Below are 20012 nucleotides of genomic sequence, written 5' to 3' on the forward strand. Positions count from 1 at the left end.
TGATAAGTTTTACAGTATAGCAGTGATGCTTGTCTAATTAGCAGAATTTTCATAAAGGTATTATACAGTATGCAAGTTCGTATATGTATATTAACTACATAACCAATAGTGACTATTTCTATTTGTCATAAAATTTTAATTTAGAAAAGTATTGGCTATTTGGTGGCTGCTTTCAAGTTAGTGACACCTGTGTCGTGGCGTTTTGCAGTGGCACTTTGAAAAAGCATAATATTGTTTGTTAACACATGGAATTGTTGCTATTTTGAACTGTTTTCATTGAAGAACAATAACTTATTTGATCCTAGTGTTAAGTTATAGAGATAGAAATTACATTACAGTAGAGCGTCGTTTATCCGAATCAATTGGGGACTGGGGTTGTTCGGATAACTGATTTTTTCGGATAACCAATTATGTTTGAAAAAAAATATTAACCTAGCCAATGTTGAAATTTTTCTCCGTTGCGTGTTGCTTCATGTTGAATTTTTCTCCGTTGTGTGTCGCTTTGTGTTGAATTTTCGTCGATTTTAAGCATAACGAAAATTTTTATAATAATAATCAAGGCTATTGTATCATTAAAAATTATTTATTTATTTTGTTTGTACAAAATAAAGAAATAATTTTTAACGATAATAATAATTTATAAATAAATAAATAAATAATTTTTTTGTTTTTATATTGAAAAATATAAAAACAAACAAATTATACTTTAGAAGTTAATCTAGTATCAAAAACGTCTGACGCAGTCCGACTGGAAAGCTTTTGGTTAACTGGATTTCAGATAAATGACACTCTACTGTACATATATTTCTTTTTTGGATGACAAGATAAGTTTTACAGAATGTTGAGTTATCAAGAGTTAAGTTTCTGGGACTCTACTGTATTTGAATTCAGATTTTATTTCATTTAATAATTGCTATGGTTAAAGCTAATTAATTTTAGGCTAAACGATTAAGTTAAAAATGCTTCCTTGCTTAGTTTAAGTGATTGAATGTGTATTTTTGAATATAAACCAGGAGGTGGTATTTTTTTGTTAATTAAAATTTGAATTATTCATTATTCTGTCTAAAAATATTACAGAAGACACAACTGTAAATCATATCTCATCGTCATCATCAGAAAGTGAAGAAGATTTATCCGCAACCAGAGTTTTGGTTCCAAAAGCAGATAATGAAACTTTTACATCATTTTTTGAATCGGTTGTTGCAAAAAAGTCACAAGAAAAAGTAGAAACACAAGAAAAAATAGAAATTAATGAAGATGTATTAAAAGAAATTACCTCAGAATCTCATCAATTGTAAGTTATTGATTTTATACTAATAGGATGTTTTAAAATGACTACATTTGACAGTAAATCAAATAACTTTAACTAGTAATTGATATAATGATTAGCTTTGGCAAGAGTAATGCTTTAATTTATAAAATTTTATTACATTATAATGATTTCTTGTATGTTATTATTATTATTATTATTATTATTCAAAAAGTCAATTTGCTTTTATAATAGGTAATATCATTGTTTTTTTTTCTAGCATAAAGTATGTATACAAATGCTATTCAATATCTATACATATTTGAATTTATGTTGTGAAAAAAGATGATTAACCTTCACTATACACAATTCGATATTAATAATTCTGTTTGTAGGTTAGCTCAACGAAAATCAGTAAGATTACAGTCAAGACGATCGGCTACACGCAATCCCATTCGTGCCTTAGCTTCACGCACAGATCTTCAACAAGAATATCTAGAAGTGAAAACAGGTGTAGCTGAAAGAGAGCTACAAAGTATAAAAGTAAAGCAATGTAAGTTTATAATTTTTTAAATATTTATTTAACTTTTGAATGAAACGATTTTTGAAGTTGCATTTTATAAAAGTTGTTAAATATATTTTTATTTAATTATGATCAGATTTCAAATTCTGTGGGTTAAATAATAATAGATGTTTTCAGAGTTGAGAGTAGCTTTTTCTAATTTAACTTACTAAGTTTTATTTTGTAAGCATTTTTTTGAAGTTTCTTTTTTAGGAAATCTAGTCAAAGATGTGTATAGATTTTAAAAAATAATTGTTTATTATATCTTGTTTAATATTTTATTAAAATAAAAATGCTCTGAAATTTTAATTTTATCATTATTACAGATTTTCTATTTTTAAAGAAATAGGAAATCATTTTCTTAATATGCAAATAATTTCATGTTAACATATAAAAGCATTTCTCTTGTAAAATTGACTATTATAAAGTACAGGGGTCTGTAAAGTAACTGTGCAGTGGGAAATTTGTAATGACATTAAAGTTATATTTGTGGTATTGCATATGAGTCCTGCAAATTGTATGCAATGCTATATGTGTAATTTTATTGTTGTATAATAATTATTGCATTTGAATTGAACAAAATGTTTTATTTTATTTCTTCATTCTATTTAAACTTTTTCGTACTTTATTTGAGTTTATATATTGAATTTTTGTAAATTATAAGGTCCAGTAGTGACATTTAAATTGTATATTCAGGAATGTTTTAAATTTTTCATTCTATTCAAATACAGCCATCATTTATTTTTTAAGTTTATTCTGAAGAAGGTCAGTTAAATAAGGCCAAAAACATTAGAAATTAAAGTGATTAATCTAGTTTTTAAGATATTTTTGGAGTTTTTCACTATTAAGCACTGCATTTCTTAGTACAATAGAGCATCGATTATCCGACTTAATTGGGGACTGGGGTTGGTCGGATAACTGAAAAGTCGGATAACCGAAAAGTATGAAAAAATACATTATTAGTATAGTATATTAGGCCTGGTTTAAATACTAGCCTCCCTTTCATGGTCGAGCCAGTGCTGCCAGCTAAAACATGCAAAAATTTAACAAAAATAATATTAAAGTAGCCAAGACATAACCAAATATTGTAGCGCCACATCACTAGCGGACATTTGAATTTGCCGACTAGAACGCGGTTGGTTAACCGATAAGTCGGTTAATCGGGGGTCGGATAATGATGCTCTACTGTAGTTGTAAATTTATCTTTAACGTAATGTTTAAATAATCTTTAAATTATAACTTTTCATCTAAAGTTTATTTTTTAAAAGGATTTTTTTCCATTTAAATTTGTAAAATTCCATTACGGTAAATTTGTTTGTTTGTTTTATTAAGTTATGGCAACGTGACACTTCGGCAATCTGCCTAGGAGTTGCCTTCCAGGAGGTCTTTTTTTAAGGGTAACTAACCCCTATTCAGGCATGTGTGTGTAAACAGATGTGGAGAAAACCCAGAAAACTCCATGTGATCAGCCCACTCTGGCCAGGTGCAATCCCATGACCAAACAACCAGTGTTCAGGGAACAGAACCGCTTGGCCACTGGTGGGCCATTGTAAATTTGAATGGAAGAAATTTCAACAAAAGAAAAAAAAAAATAGGAATTTCTTCTTTCAGCAGTTGCAGGATCTGGAATTTGTATATCGAATCAATTGAATGTTACTACTAATTTAATTGCATTATAAAGATTAAAACTATTAAACTTTTACTTATTATACTGTACTTCTTGTACATTGTACATTTGACTTCCATTGTATTAAAAAATGTTTTATTTAAAGATAATTTTTGCAATGATCTTTAAACAAAACAAATTTGAGTTGTCTGGTCTGTGTTAAACATAAAAATATATAAAACTGAATATTCCCCACTCAATAAATGTATTGAAAGCATTGTTGCTGTTTGCTGATGTGTGTAAGCAATTTAATGAAAATATCATTTGTGTTTTTGTTTCGTATGTTGTTTATTTTTCAAAATAGCTGCTCTGAAAAAGAAATTAAAATTTTATAGGCCATATAAGCTTTTATTTTATAAATGAAAATTTGAATATTCTAATTTAAATTATTTAAAATTTTAATTAATATTATAAATTTAATAATTTCAGTAAGTAAGACATCGGATTTGGCGTTATCGGCTTTAGCCGGTCTTGCAAGTACAGAAGATTTTAAAGCAGTTACTCTAAAAAAAAGTAGTACAGCAGAGGGATGTGCCTTATTGCCCATAAAAGATGTTATGCTTGTGCAAATTAAAGGTAATTTAAAAAATTATTATTACTTTCAGAAAATAAAAGGCTAATATTGATATAAAATGTTTGTTTTCTAATAAATTTTCTTTAAATTATAGGTTAAATATATTATTTAAATAAAAAATGAACTAAAAATTTAAAATTAAACAAATAGTAACATCTGAACTAAATTTATGTGTTATAATTACAAATATAGAGTAGATGATAAATACAAATTAACAATAATCAAATCATAATGTGTGATAAAACTACAATCAGTACAGAAATACTGTAGTACTGTACATTGATTCTTAGTCATAAATAGAGGAACTCTTCTTACATGTAGATTTAATTTTGATGTTGATGTGGATTGAAAACAATATTATAACAATAAATAAAAAGTATTTATTTCAAACTAATGTGTTAATAAAAAAGTAGGAAGTTTTGATGACAATTTTTTATAAATGTTTAGGAGCCAAAAAAGTGTATTTAAGTTAAAGGTTTCAATTTATTTAATCATTTTATAGTACTTGATAGACTTTATTTTTGAGAACTTTATTATTTATATATTTTCTGACTATATTATATGTATGTCATTATTTATCTAGGTTTGGATTTTACTATCAGCTACAGAATTTTAATAAATATTTTTTGACTATATTTATTGTATTTATTTTATCAGTAATTTTGCTTTCAGTATTGATTAGTACAGCATATATCATGTAGTTAATGCATTATTTATAATTTGATTTTAGTTCATTTGTGTTTTGTCAAATGATCTATTCATTTTAATAATAGACACAATAAACATACAATTGATTAATTTTTCCCTGTATTGAAATACAGATGCTCACTTACTTGCAAATATTCAATTTATGATCTTTTAGACTTATGAACAATTTGACAATACATTAGTTCAAACACCTTCTCACTGACTAATCAAAATAATATAATACATCTCAAAAACTTCCGGGTGCCGAGCAAAAAAATTCATGGATAAATATAAACAAATGTTTTTGGACTCCTGAACTCTGCTTCAGGTTTTCTGCTTTCCTTTAACTCTTTAAACACAAAATTGGCCTTATCTGTTAAAAACAAAATCTGCCAATTGAACAGTAGTTAAATTAGTTTTGCTATACAAGTTCCCCTTGTAGTCTGAGGAGTAAAAAAATTTAGTCATTAGCAACAGAGATAAAGTAAGTATTCAGAACTTTAGTTTTTTTACATTCCATTTAACTCTTATGTTTGAATTTAAATTAAAATTCTGTGTGGTTCAGCAGACATATGAAGCTGCATCATGATGTAATTTGGTGGTCTATGTTGATTGGATGGAATTCCATAGATAATGCCAGATCATACATTGCTCTCCAAGCATATGAAATTTGTTGTCCTTTATTATAATTAATGTTCCCCTCCTTTCAACTTTAAAAATTTCAAGGGCTTCAATATCTTGAACCTCAGTTTTAAAGATCTAGTTGTATATCCAATGTAAATTAGGTCACTGCCAATCCTGTAATCCCTTAGGGTTCACAGGATCGGCAGTGGAGCCTGAAAACAGGAGCTTATTATTGGGAGCTCAAAAACATTTGTTTACGTTACCTGTGAATTTTGTCACTGGACTCTCAGACTTTTTTGAGGTGTTATACTAATTTGACAGTATGTATAAAATTTAAATTTTATGCAGATTCTGAAGTTCTCTTGTCACTCACAAGGTAGTGGTAAAAGTTGGTAACATTGGAGTAATAGCATTTTTTGTTGACGTTTGCAATTGTTATAAACTTCTATAATTAGTGCTTCAAAAATGTGTCCAAAACATAATACCTGTAATATACCTAGCAATGGAGATAAATGCAAGCGTGTCACTCTATTATTATGGAAGCTAAACTGAACATCATAAAACTAAATGGTGGAAATTTAGGTTAGGTGAAAAAAACAGTGTTTGAAACATCTACTGAACACTGGTGAATGGGTAAATGTGTGTAACAAATTCTATTAAGTACATTGAGGGATCAGACATTAACAATAAGTGATTAATTCTGTGTAAAAACATACTTTCTAGGTTAGTGTTTAACTTAAAAACATTTTGACTCATAACAAAACCTCAGGAACCTGACCTGTTCATAAGTAGAGGGAACATATGTATGTAACAATTATATTTTTTTAAAATTTGTTAAATGTATAATTTTGAATTGTTTTTAATTTTATTAATTATATTACAGGAAGAAGACACATTCAAACAAGATTAGTAGAACCAAAAGCAACCAGTATTAATCAAGGCGATTGTTACATTCTAGTCACCCACAATCAAATTTTTAATTTGATTGGAAAATATAGCAATATTATAGAAAGAGCAAAAGTATGAAATATTTTTATATTTGAAATTTTTGAATTAAAATTTTTGAAGTTTGAATTAAAAATAAAGAGATGAGGAAATGCCAAGTGATCAATTAATTACACTACATATTGTTTAAGAAACAATAAAAAAAATAACTCTTGTATAATTATGTAAAAGTAAATTCTATTAAGAATTCAGCAGTAGCTAGAATGTGTTATTAGAAACTTATCGATCAGCCATATTAATCTCAGAATAACTATTCATAAATTTAATTATTGCTAAAATAGTTTGTTTCTAAATTCAACACTAACATCATCATTGAGTTTTCCATTGAGTCCCTCAGTTAAACAATCTGATGTCACATTTTGTAGTTTTCAAATGCTTGTGTTGAGTGGTTGCTTTTCATGACGGCTGACTTAAGTAAGGAGAAAGCAGCAATTGTGCCTCTCTTAATAAATAATATTTCAGAAGGGATATGCAAAATTTACATGTTTCATGGAAGTTGCCATGTTGGTTCGTTGAACACTCGTGTCTTTTGGGCTCAACGGCGAACTCAATAGTCCATTTCTAAACATAGTTTTGTTACCATCGAATCAATTGTTGAAGGTAGAAACATACCAACTATAGAAAACTTTAAAATGATTTAAAAAGTAAATGTAAAATAATGATATAGCTTTATGTTATTATTTTGATTTTGTAAAAATTATTTCAGTATAATTTGTTCAGAAAATTATGAGCAATTAGCACATGAGAATATACAGAATTCATTGCAATATTATTTAAATGTTTAATTATCATTTTTATATTTAGTTTGTAGTTGTTTTTTTTAATTTATGGTTAATTTAAATTATTTTTTCATTAAAAAAAATTATCTTTACCTTGTCTTGAGAATGCAATTTTTCTTTTATTTTTTTATTAGAGTGCTGAAATTGCTTTAACAGTGCAACAGAAGAAAGATTTATGTTTCAAAGGCACTGCAGATATCTTAACAATTGATGAAACAAAAAGTCCTTCTCCTAATGTAAAAGAAACTTTTTATAATATACTTGGAGGAAAAGAAAGCGATTGTTCTGAGGCAGGAAATCCCGAAGAAGATGAGGTAATTTAAAATATATTTGAAAATAATGAGTAAAAATATATATTAGATTAAATTAAGTAAAACTTGTTAGAATCATCTGGTATACAAATATTGGTATAACATTATTGGAATAATAAATTAATATATGGAAATGCTGGACAATTATTGATGCCAGTCAGTTGACTTAAAATACATAGAAAACATATATTAACACATATTAAAACTTTTTGATTATCTCTTATATATTAATAAAAGTATGTATATAAAATCTTGTAACATGAGTACTGTAACTCAAAAATATTTTGATAAAGCAGTAAATAATCAGCATATTTTTAGCTTTTTTAGAAAAATGGATATTTTTAATAAAGTATTTAAAATAAAATAAATAATGCTTGAATGGAGTAGATATACTGTACTTTTGTGGTTTCCCCACAAGTACATCAAGTACAAGCTCATCATCAGGGAGACACCTTGAATTTTTCATAATGATGTATTTATGCCATTAAAGTATTATTTTTTCATTTTAATTTTATGGAGTCAAAACATAAATATTTTTAAAAGGTTTTTAAAACAAAATGCAAGTTTTAAAATTATTATTTTTCAGATATACGAGGCATTCATTATTGACACAAATATGGTATATTGTGTTGAATACGATACATTGTCACCGTACCAAGAATTCTGGGGTAGTCTACCTAGGATAGAAATGCTACAACCTGATAAGGTAATTTTTTTTATTATTATTATTTAGTAATTTGAAAAAAGTGAACTTGTTTTATTGTAGTTTTGAAGACACTATAATTTGTTAAATATTACACGTAATTCTATAGTGTCTTCAATTTTTTAAAGTCTGTTTTGAGAATCCAAATAACAGTACTGTAGTATCTGGAATTGGCAATAAATTATTGAATGTTTTTCTGTATGTTTTTCTGTATTATTCTGATATATTTATATTATTTTAGTCAATAAAATTATAAAAGCAGGAATTTAAAAAATTTTAATACATTATCTAAGCATATATACATATAGTATGGCATTGTAATACAATGCATTCAAAGTATTAAAGTAAACTGTCCCTATTTAAAACTGTTTACAGTGACATATTATGCTTTGCAAATTTGATTAAAAATTTTCCTTCTCTCCCAAATATTCTGAGAAATGTAATTTTATTCCGAAAATCGCTGTAATTTATAATATGGTATCATAAACAATGAAACAAGTTTGCTAATTGATGTCACTCCTAGTAAGTTCCCATCTTTCTCCAAGATAACATGACAGTTAACACAGTCATGTCAAATAAGGTGGCTATTCAGTTTGAACATGCATTGTCAAACTACCAGACCTTATCCAAGCATCCTCTGATATTTTTTCCTTATGAGTTCATAAAACTCAACCCTTCGATCATCATTGCCATCATGCATGCAGTCCAGGTCTTCATTTTTGGTATTTTAGAAGTCTTTTGACACTCTTTTCACTGATTTTCAACTTACAATAATCTATGAATTGATTTTTGAGGACTGTTATGCCTGATTAAGGCTTCTTTGAGTTCTGCTTTTGCAAAGCTAGTTGCTGTTACAGGACTCTGTTTTCTTCCAGGATCACTGACACTTCACATTTCTTCAAACTTCCTGATTAGTCTAACAATGTTGTAACTTTGCACTGTTCTTATTCCAAATTTGGCATTTAATAGATGAGTAGCTTCAACTATTTTATTTTTGTAATAAAATTTTAATATGGAAATACTTTGCTCTTTGGTTAGGTAAGAAAGAATAATTCTCTTTAACCATTTAGAGCTCTGAAACAAAAAAATTAAAAGTTAATTAACATCATTTGTACTATACACCTGAAAAAAAGTGTTATTCATGCCTTGCTTTCTATTTTGATGCTGTTGAATAATATTTGAACAGACATATGGATCTGTTGGACAATTTTTCATAAAATAATGAATAAAAAATAAAATTTTTATTGTAAATAAGAAATTTGTGTGTTCTGTCAGTTGTCAGAGTCATTTCAGATCTTTTAATACTTTCTTCACAATAGAATTTAGTCTGTATAATTAATAATTAAATCTATTTTAAAAATAATACATATGGTATAAGTGTTAAAACAATTTTATATAGTGAATGTTATTCATAATACTAATTGTCATTTTCAGGTACTGGTTTTCGATTTCGGAAGTGAAATGTATATATGGCAAGGGAAGACTGCACCTTTCGAGAAAAGAAAAGTTGCGGTAGTGTTGGCAAAAGAATTATGGGAACAGGGCTACGATTATTCCGAATGCGACATAAATCCTCTCAATGCTAGTTTAGGTAGATGGCAAGTATTATCTCAGAATAGTTAGAATAATTGCTACAGTTTTGTATTAGTACACAAAATGATTTTCTATTTACAGAACAAAAAATCACTCTAAAGGGATCTAAACGTCCCGATTGGGCTATTTTTGCCAAAATTAATCAACATATGGAGCCAGTCTTATTTAAAGAAAAGTTTTTTGACTGGCCAGATTTATCTCGAATAATAAGAGTGAAGAGTCAAGAAACTGATGAAAGCAAGGTTTGCAGTTTTAATTTATTATGTCGATAATGATTAGTTATTAAAACTAGAGTTTGAACACAGATATTGTCTTTATCATAGTCACTTTTCATTTAATTACAGGTATCCCTTGATTAATATGATTAATTAATCTCTTGATTCTACCATGTATATCAAAATCCCGTTAATCAGACCAAACAAACACCACTTGTTAGAACAAATTTTCAGTTAATAACAAATATTATTATTTTTATTTTGTCATCCATAAGAAAAGCTTTATATAATAAAAATTTGAAACTAATTTAAAAATAAAATAAAATCTTAGCATTGCCTTCCTTCATTAGACAAAATTATACTTGATCCAGTTTGTTTTTTTCACTTAATGCATGCAGAACACAATCATCATGTCAATGACACACAAAGGTTTGTTGCAAGTTCACAAGTCGTTATTTGTCAATTTTTAACAATTTTTTCCTGAAATTTTTTTTCAACAGCTTTAGGTGCCCTGTATGTTTTGTATTTTTTAGTTTAAAATTTTCCAAGTGAACCTTTTAAAACCACATTTGATGTGTCTGATGTTTAGGAGTATCTTCCCCATATTCTCAGTATTTTTTACTGTTTGTATAGCGTTATATCCTTTAGAAAACTTAAAAAATGTTCATAATATGCTTGATATGCATTTTATATGCAGACATTTCGATTTGATTTTACACAAGCAAAAACATGAAGTAAAGTTTTAAAATTAGCTTCTAAACAAAGAATGCAATATCACATTAGCAGTAATATGTTAAATTTCATAACTATCATAATTAAACTATATATCTATATTGGAAATCACCTCAGCATGAAAATAGCAAATTCACCAGCACCTTATTTGCTGAGAAAAACATATCTATATTAAGTACAGCTGATAAGCCACGTTAATTAAAACTTCCATGTATATAAAGGGATTTCCACAATTAATTTTGTGTGTTAATCAAATCCTTCATTAAGTAAAATCGCATTAAGCAAGGGATACCTTTATTTAAAATAAATTTTGATATTTACTGTTTTAAATTAATTTGTTTATAATTTTAAAAATTTCATTGAAAATCTTTTAGAACACTGTAAATGATATCATATGTTATATGGATATAAGCATTAAAATACACACATGATAAAATTTAACAGAATAAAAGAAACATCTTTTTAAGCTCATATTTTTCTGTTTTAGTCTGACGAAGTACTTAATTTGAAGCCATGCAATACCAAAGAAATGATCGAACAGAAACCACCAGAACCTGATCTTGTCCTGGAAGGAAGTCATCTTGGACGAGGAACGGAATATTTTGATTCGGCCGAGCGAAGACATTACGAAATTACAACATTGGCAATAAAAATATGGCATATTTTAGAATACGATCATAATCTCTTACCAGAATCGAGTTATGGACAATTTCACAATGGAGATACATATGTTGTTAGATGGCAGTATATGATAACGCAGACAGGTTAGTATGGATTTTCTAAAACAGATAATAAAATTAAATGTTCAAAATTTTTAGAATATATAGTTCAGTTTTACTAAAATTCTTTAAAGACATAGTAGTAACTCAAACCAAGTTTATATGCAAACTGTCTACAACAGGTATGGGCAACCTGCAGCTTTTCCAGCTTAAGGAAATATGAAGCAAAAAATTCAAATGTTATTTTCTACATCTTATGTATGTGAATAATTTTTCTGCAATAAATTTACTAAAAATTAAAACAAGAAACCGGCTAACAAACACATCAAATGTAATTTAAAACTAGAAATGACTAATATTTAATCAAATATTTCCAATATATTACATTTACATCTGTTCCAGAAGCTAAATTAAGTATACCTATGCTAATTTATGATTATATGAATAAAGAATTGTGATATACCAACATTTCCCCTTTCTTTTCTCTTGTATGTGGCCCATGTCAGTTCAAAAGATTTGAAATGTCGCCCTTACATAGAAAAAGGTCGTCCATTCCTGGTCTGCAAGAAACTTTGACAGTAATACTAAATATAGTTTTTTTGATAACACTGTTTTGAAGAATTGAAGAATTAACTTTAGCAATTTCAATTCCTCTTTTTTTTTATATATATCTCATCTTTCTAAAGTAATGCTATCAAAAATTTGAAAATACGTATTTATTTATGAATTTTAAAATATAATCCCAAATTTTTAAACTATAGAAGATGTCTATAAGTTATTGAACAGATTAAAACAATTAATCATGGATCCATCAAATACGGCAACTCGATAAAACTTTTTATACAACAATCCAATTGCGTGTTCTTTCCTCATTGATAGATAGGCTTTAATAGTCCTATTCCAAGACTATCACTCCCAGGTCACATTCTTCTGGAAGGAAGGATGTAAAGGAAGAAGAATTTGTGAAATAGATTATGACATTGCAAACTTGAAACATTGGATGGTAGAGATAGTGGTTTGTCTCTTAAGATATGCTGCAAAACACTTGGTGAGAATTCAGTTACAGATTGGTTATCGCACGTGTTACTAAAGATGACAGTAGTTTCACAAGAAAAACTTCTAGAGTTGTTATATTCAGTGTAAAAAAACAGTCACTCCAAAATGTTATGGTTTATGCTTTATTAAACATTAATTTATCAATAAATTGTAAACACCCTGCATATGCAGTATAATTTTATTATAGTCATTTTAGGGCTGACATATACTGATCACATAAGTGAGAATAAGTAAATAAGACTATAGCTGGTGGAAATTTTGGTTTTATTGACTCTGGAATTAAAAGGATATATATATTTTTAACTGTTTTAATGTAACTTAAAGATTTATTAATTATAATTATTATTGTACATTATTAGTGATTCATTCAGTGTTATTTTTCTGCTCCTCCTTTTTTAATGCCATCAACTTAAACAATTGTACTGTGAAAAAAAAAATTGAAATGGTGATAAAAATTTAAACTTCAAAACATTGTTTAAACTGAGGCCAATAGGGCACAAGAAGACATTTTTTTACCTGATAATGATAACTATAACTGAAACTAAAGATACATTTTGCTTATTGTAAGGGAAACCTTTATGGGGCCTGTTAATTCTGAGATATTATCATTTAATAAGTAGATTCTATTGTATTTAATATGAACATTTTTTAAATATATATAGGTAGAGATTTGTCGGGACAGATGTCCAGACATTCGTTTGTTGGACGTGAAAGGTGTGCTTATTTCTTCTGGCAAGGAAGTGAATCCACAATAACAGAGAAAGGTGCATCTGCCCTCATGACAGTAGAACTGGATGAAGAAAGAGGACCACAGGTATTTATATTTATTAAATAATGTCTTTTGGATAATTTTCAAATTACTGCTGTTTTCCAAGACAAATTGCTGCAAATATTTTTACTAATGGTTTTTATATTTATAAATAAATTTTGATTTTTAACTAAAAATATTTACAAATATTATATGGAAAACTCATATATCACTGAATGAAATATACAGGGTGGGCCAGCGAAAACGAAATGGCAGAGTGTTCATGTTTGTCCAAGCAAATTGCTCGGACAGGTAGATTTTATTCTCGAAGGGACATCTTTTGCAATAAAGTTTTTGCAAATCTGAATATTAACTAAACAAACAATTTTTTCGAAATAAATGTTTGTTTAGTTAATACATAATAAATGAGTTTTTAAACTTTTTTGTTGTCTGTTGTATTCAGAATCGCAAAAACTTTATTGCAAAAGATGTCCCCTCGAGAATAAAAGCGACCTGTCCGAGCGATTTGCTTGGACGAACGCGAACACTCTGCCATTTCGTTTTCGCTGGCCCACCCTGTATATAAACTTCAATTGAAGTTTTTCCTAGTAATTGTTATAGACAAAATTCTAGAAATGAATAGTTCAATAATAATTCTTTTTCTTTCGATTTATCCATTATTAGTCAAATCAAAATCAATACAAAGAAAATATTTATTATTTACTTAATATAAATCTAATCTAATAATTTTTTGTTATGCAAATTATAAGTTGTCACTACATTAAATTCTCTTGCTGGAAAAGAAATAAAGGTTTCTGTTTTTTATAACTTATGCATGTAAGTTATGATTTATTGCAACATTTATTTGTGAAGAATTATTCAATTAAACGTTTAATGCTTAATAACAAAATTATAGATAATATTTAATAGTTTTTGCAATACTTGGAAATTATAATTAAATATAAATATCATGCTATTAATTACAATTAATTTTGAGAGTCTGTCTGGATATGTCAGGCCCCATTTCTCACCATCTGGCAGTCCCAATGTGAGGCCAGCTGAACCCATAATGGGTTTGCAGAAAAAGAGTCCTCTTAGTGTTCACAGAACAGAGTTAAAAAAACATTAAGAACATTTTATAATCGTATTCTGTAATTGTAAACAGAAATACTTATATTTTTTTTTGAATTTCATTTCATTAACAAATATCAAAAATAAAAAAAATACAGCTTGAGTTATTATTTTACATTTATTGGAAGTTGCGTTCAAATGCTTATTACAGACCCATTTTCTATATTTTTAAATCAGTTAACAAGAAGAAAGTGTAGTAATTTCTACCATGTCTACAACAATGATCCAGAATGTTGCTTTTGTTTTGAAGTTTTTCAAGTACTAATCAAAATCTTGATCATCATTGTATTTTAGATGGGATATTTGGGACAGCAGATCTATGAATATGAGGTTTTTATATCATATAGATTTCCAGTCTAATTATATAGATAATATGACTGGAAAATCTAAATCATGTTTCCTTATACTTTGCTCTTTATAATTAGCTCTATAAATGCACAATATATTAATGCCAACAATGTTCAGTGAGTTATAAAAAATTAGCAGATGAGGCCAGCATTACTCGTGCAAAAAGCAACGAGAGCAAAGATTAAGATTATTAGATTATAGCGAATCTTACCTGTTTTCACCAGGTGCAAGAATTAGATCTCCCCCTTTTGAGACTAATTAGAGAATTTTTAGATGGGTCTAAAAATATGTTTGATTTTCTGCAAAAATACAAAAATTGCATCTAAAATAGTACAGTAGAAGCTGATTTTTCAGGGTAATCCTTAAATGTAATATACATGCTTGAAATTAAAATATTATTTACTTAAATAGCATCAATATTGTATGAAGCAATAAATAACTTATTACTACTCAACATCCTCACTTATTTTGTTTCATGTTTTCAGTATTATAAGAAATTAGAAAATTCAATTATGTAATTTGCTATAGGTTCTTTCTTTGGTTTTTCCTTTATAGTTAAATTAAGGAAAAACCAAAGTAAATTTGAAGTTCATTAGCATTTGTATAGGAACTTCCCTTCCATCTGAAGACGGTTCCATTATCCACTGAAGAGTTATTTACATAACAACATTTGCATAACATTGTTTATTTAGATTCTAGTTCTTTCCTTTTCTTAAAGCACTTTTAATCAGAGAATTTTCATTTCATGTTAATGCTGTATAAATATCCAATAAAAATTCATCTTTATATATTTGATTACTCAGTAATAAAAATTAATTTTTTTAAAACATCTTAAACATATGAATATATGAACATACAGTAGATTTACTTCTCTCTCTTCTACCAAAAAAACTTAAGGAATTAATAAAAATTAATGCCATCTCTGTATATTTTATTTAAATAATTTTCCAATACTATATTCAATTTTTATTGGTTATTTTCATAGTCTTCATGTAGACTGAAAATTAATACTAATTCAAATTATTATCTATTAATCATATCAATATTATCATATAATTATACATTCTTATGGAGTTTATCAAATAATTTTAATACAGATAAGAGTAATTCAAGAAAAAGAGTCACCTTGTTTTCTAAGTTTGTTTGAAGGTGGAATGATTATTTACAAAGGAAGAAGAGAGGACTATTTAAGTAACAAGAAAGGTTAGATAAATTCAAAAACAGGGAAGAAAATGAATTTAATAAAACACTAATTTTCAAATACTCTTCTAATAGAAAAATGGAGATTGTTTATGCTTCAAGGCGAAATTCCACAAGAAGCAGCTTTGTTAGAAGTTGCATGCAGTACTCAGAGTCTTAGAAGTCGTTCTTCTTTTGCTCTGATTGATACAATTGTAGGAAGTGTATACATATGGCATGGCTGCAAGTCATCAAAACATTCAAAAGAAGCTATTTTGAAAGCAGTAAATAAACTAATAGACAAGTAAGTGTGTGTTTTATTATTATTATTATTAAGAAAATTCCAAACATGCATATAAAACTAGGATTGAATTGTACTATTAATCATTTAATTACAAATTGGACTAGAACTTGGTAAATTAATTACATAGATATGTAATTTGGACTAAATGTGGATGATTAAGCTGCCATCTTATTGCTAATTATTAAATTTAATAGAAGTTGCATAACTGCCTATTTTTAGTCCATATTATGATTATATAAAGTTTTTAAATGTTTGAGCAATGGAGATATGCCTTTAGAATATTTGATACCAATTAAAGTACACCCTGAATATATACGTGTATGTATGTATTCAGGATGTATTTTAATTGGTATCAAATATTATGTATTCAAGGTGTAATATATATATAATGCAATGTGTGTTGAAAATATCATGCATAGTCAATCACAATTTTATCTGTAACATATGATCTATGTCTTATTTGTCATATAAGTGTAATATTTTATTCCAACATGCTGAAAGTGTCATCATTGAAGTGAGAGATAAAGATTTAATAGATTTCAAGTAGTTACAGCACATTTTGATTTAAAACTTTGTCATAATCTGCAGATAATGATGTTGATTCATATTCCATGCAATAATAATGGCAATATATCCAGTTTTCTTACAGTACAGTTCTATTTTACCTTTTAAAATTTGACATGAAAAGTATTATTAATAAAAAAGAAAAATTTTTCCTGTTACCCAGATAATAAAATTGCTAAAGTTTGGAATATCTACAATTATTTTCCAGAATTATTAATTTTAGTAATATATAAGGATATTTAAGAACCAGTATAAATATTTAACAGTAGTAATAAAAAAAGTACAATTTACATTAAAACATATAGTTTGTGTTAAATTCTTTATTGTCGTTGGGAGATTTTTCCATTAGGCCACTAAGCCTAGGCCAGACAAAAATGCACGTACACCACTGTGACAGCCTGTCATGACATTGAATGTGCATCACTAGAATATTCAACATTATTTATTGATTGTTCAATAACAGCTGTTGTAACATCCTCCACAACTTGTGACATGATAGATTTGCACCCTTGACCAGGTTGAACACCCAGTTTCTTCAAATTGAGTAATAATTTTTTCCGGAGCTTGTGCAATCAATGGCCTTTGTTGATAACTGTACCTTAACCCTTCCAATCTGAGTAGCATAAAATTTTTAGTTGTAATGCAGTGAAGTTTTAGTACATCAAAGTCATTAATGAACAGACTGTTACAACTTGAATTATTAACTTTTACTTACCTATAAAGATATAAAAATACCATAAAAAACTAAAATTTTTCTAACTTTACATAGCTCTCTTGGAGGGAATTTCATTTATAATACAAAACACTGTTGTTTGACTTTCAGCTATACCTAAATGTGTAAAAAAAGTCCAGAGACTGCCTGTACTTAATGATTAATGTCAACCTTATATTTAAAATTAATTAGATTATTACTATTTTAGAAAACCACAGGAAATGTTTCAGAAGCATGTCAGTTTAACAATGAAAGAAATTGATGAAGGTTCAGAGTGTAAAGAGTTTTGGCAAGCATTAGGAGGATGGAATCGTCATATGTATCTCTCATTATTGGACAGTAAGTATTTTGTTTAAAATGCATGTTGTTAATGAATATTTTGAATTAATAATAATAAACTCAACACTTACACTTTATTATTATAAAATAGCAGAAATCTGTTTTATGTTAATTGACTATTTCATGTTAAAAAGTAATACTATCAAGTTTCTAAAATGTATGAATTCCTTGCCCAAGAGTTATCATAATATCACAAACAGATATTGAATCTGGTTTAGTTTACTACACACTTGAAGCTGAATACGTTTCTCTTTTGGGTATTCCAAGGAGGTCTCTGATTTGAATGAAATTTAGTGAGCACGTAGTTCTTAATACAAACAACTCCATGTCCAAATAATAGGACATACTTCTCAAGCATTTCCAAAATTTAGGTCTCTGAAAATTGAGTGTTTAGCATAAAAGACTTTGGAGGTTTCAAATTTCCTTGGAGTGGCAGTAGCCAAGTGGACAAGATGCTAGGCACTGGAGTGACATGATATAGGTTTGAAACTTTGTAGTTTTACATCTAACATAATTATTTTATTATTACTGTTATTATTCCTTAGGTTAAAGCTCATAAAACAAATTAAAGCAGATGCAAAAAGTTGAAAGTTTAATTAAAAATACACATACTGTGTCACCATGGACAAATAAGTTTTGGATGCTACTGTAAATGGATGAAAAAGACAAGTGTGTTATGAAAATAGATAGGGTGCATAACCATAGTGTTTTTTTTATTATTGTTAATGTTATGGATCATTTCCTCACGATCGTGTTTGTTACACTTAAAATATAACAAATACCAGCATATCTGAAAATATATACAAAAAAATAAAAATTTTATATGATGATACAAAAGATTTAAATCTACAGAGACAGCCTTTTTTGATAAACAGGAAATGATGTCACAAGTTTTTAATTGCTTATAACTCAAAATGAACACTTCAAATAGAAAAAGTGGTCCTAGAGTTTTCTACTCAAAATTAATCCCTTCAATTTTTTACACACAGTTTTATTACGCCTTATTTTTAGTCTTATAAACTAAACACTCAATTTTCAGAGGCTTGCTGTTTGGAAACACTTGAGAAGTGGGTCCTATTATTTGGACAAGAAGTTGTTTGTGTTAAAGGCTACACACTCAAGTTTTCTTTGAATTAGAGGCCCAAACATCTGATTTTTCTCTTTGTTAGTTTCATTCTTAGAATGAACAGCAATTTTATACTTTGAATCATTTGTTATTAAGTATACAATGTCTTATTAATGAATTATTAGATTCTAATAATTAACTATGTATCTATGTGTATAAATTTTATTTAATTTATTTTAGGTACACTATCTTATGACTTTTCTCCACGCTTATTCTACTTGAATAGCATTTCTGGAAATTTTACTTATGTTGAAATAGTATGTCCTCATTATAGTAAAAAACATTCCTGTCCTTATCCTTTTCTTCAGTCAGATTTATACAAAGCACAACAACCTGGTATGATCCATTTTTTATTATTATAATTTAAAATAATGAAATATATTTTAAAGTTTATAATTTTTTGTTTTCTAGCTCTGTTTTTATTAGATAACGAGTCTGCCGTTTACTTATGGCAAGGCTGGTTGCCAGAAGGGACAGAAGATACAGAAAATGTTTCTACTGGTTCTGCAATAGTAAGATGGAATAACGATCGTCGTTGTGCCATGGAAACTGCTTTGCATTATTGTCAAAGTATGCTCATTTTTACGCTAATTTAAACTTTTGTTTCATTTTATTTTGAATTAAATATCTGTTTATTAATAATTTCAGATAAATGTCATGATAATCCTCCTAAAGCATATCTGATTTCAGCTGGTCTAGAGCCTGCAGTGTTTACTAATCTCTTTCCACAGTGGCAACAAAGGGATGATGTTGCCATTTCAAATATAAAAGTAATGAAGTTTTTAATACTAATTATATAATAATATGTTTTAATTATTAAAAATAAATTTTTTTCATAAATTTAGGATGGTAAAAAACCAGGAGAAATGCTCTTTGTACAAGAAGTATTAGCACAATTAACAAGGATGCATTATCCTTTATCGGAATTACAACAGTTACCTTTACCCGAAGGTGTAAACCCATCACGATTGGAATCTTATCTTACTGATCAAGATTTTGAGGTATGTTAATTCTTTTTTCATTATAATAAAATCTAAAATTCCCAAAGATTTTCCAACTAATGATTAAGAAAGATTTATAATTTAT

General features: G+C 27.7%; 1 protein-coding gene across 5 annotated transcripts in view; it reads left to right on the plus strand.

Moving 5' to 3' along the window:
* The window catches only part of LOC136984409 (supervillin-like), a 119681-nt gene that overhangs the window by 98198 nt on the left and 1471 nt on the right, over positions 1-20012 (plus strand). For all 5 annotated transcript variants that reach the window (XM_067281490.1, XM_067281416.1, XM_067281650.1 and 2 more), the window contains 17 exons: positions 1078-1294; positions 1645-1802; positions 3907-4053; positions 6246-6382; positions 7281-7460; positions 8044-8163; positions 9595-9751; positions 9835-9995; positions 11188-11464; positions 13138-13289; positions 15800-15905; positions 15978-16185; positions 17670-17800; positions 19107-19262; positions 19338-19496; positions 19575-19696; positions 19772-19927. In XM_067281490.1, the coding sequence (XP_067137591.1) occupies positions 1078-1294; positions 1645-1802; positions 3907-4053; positions 6246-6382; positions 7281-7460; positions 8044-8163; positions 9595-9751; positions 9835-9995; positions 11188-11464; positions 13138-13289; positions 15800-15905; positions 15978-16185; positions 17670-17800; positions 19107-19262; positions 19338-19496; positions 19575-19696; positions 19772-19927 (2744 nt within the window). The remainder of the gene's footprint in view (positions 1-1077; positions 1295-1644; positions 1803-3906; positions 4054-6245; positions 6383-7280; positions 7461-8043; positions 8164-9594; positions 9752-9834; positions 9996-11187; positions 11465-13137; positions 13290-15799; positions 15906-15977; positions 16186-17669; positions 17801-19106; positions 19263-19337; positions 19497-19574; positions 19697-19771; positions 19928-20012) is intronic.

The sequence above is a fragment of the Centruroides vittatus genome, unplaced genomic scaffold, assembly GCF_030686945.1.
Source record: "Centruroides vittatus isolate TY-2023 unplaced genomic scaffold, ASM3068694v2 contig_1012, whole genome shotgun sequence".
In the NCBI taxonomy this organism is placed as follows: Eukaryota; Metazoa; Arthropoda; class Arachnida; order Scorpiones; family Buthidae; genus Centruroides; species Centruroides vittatus.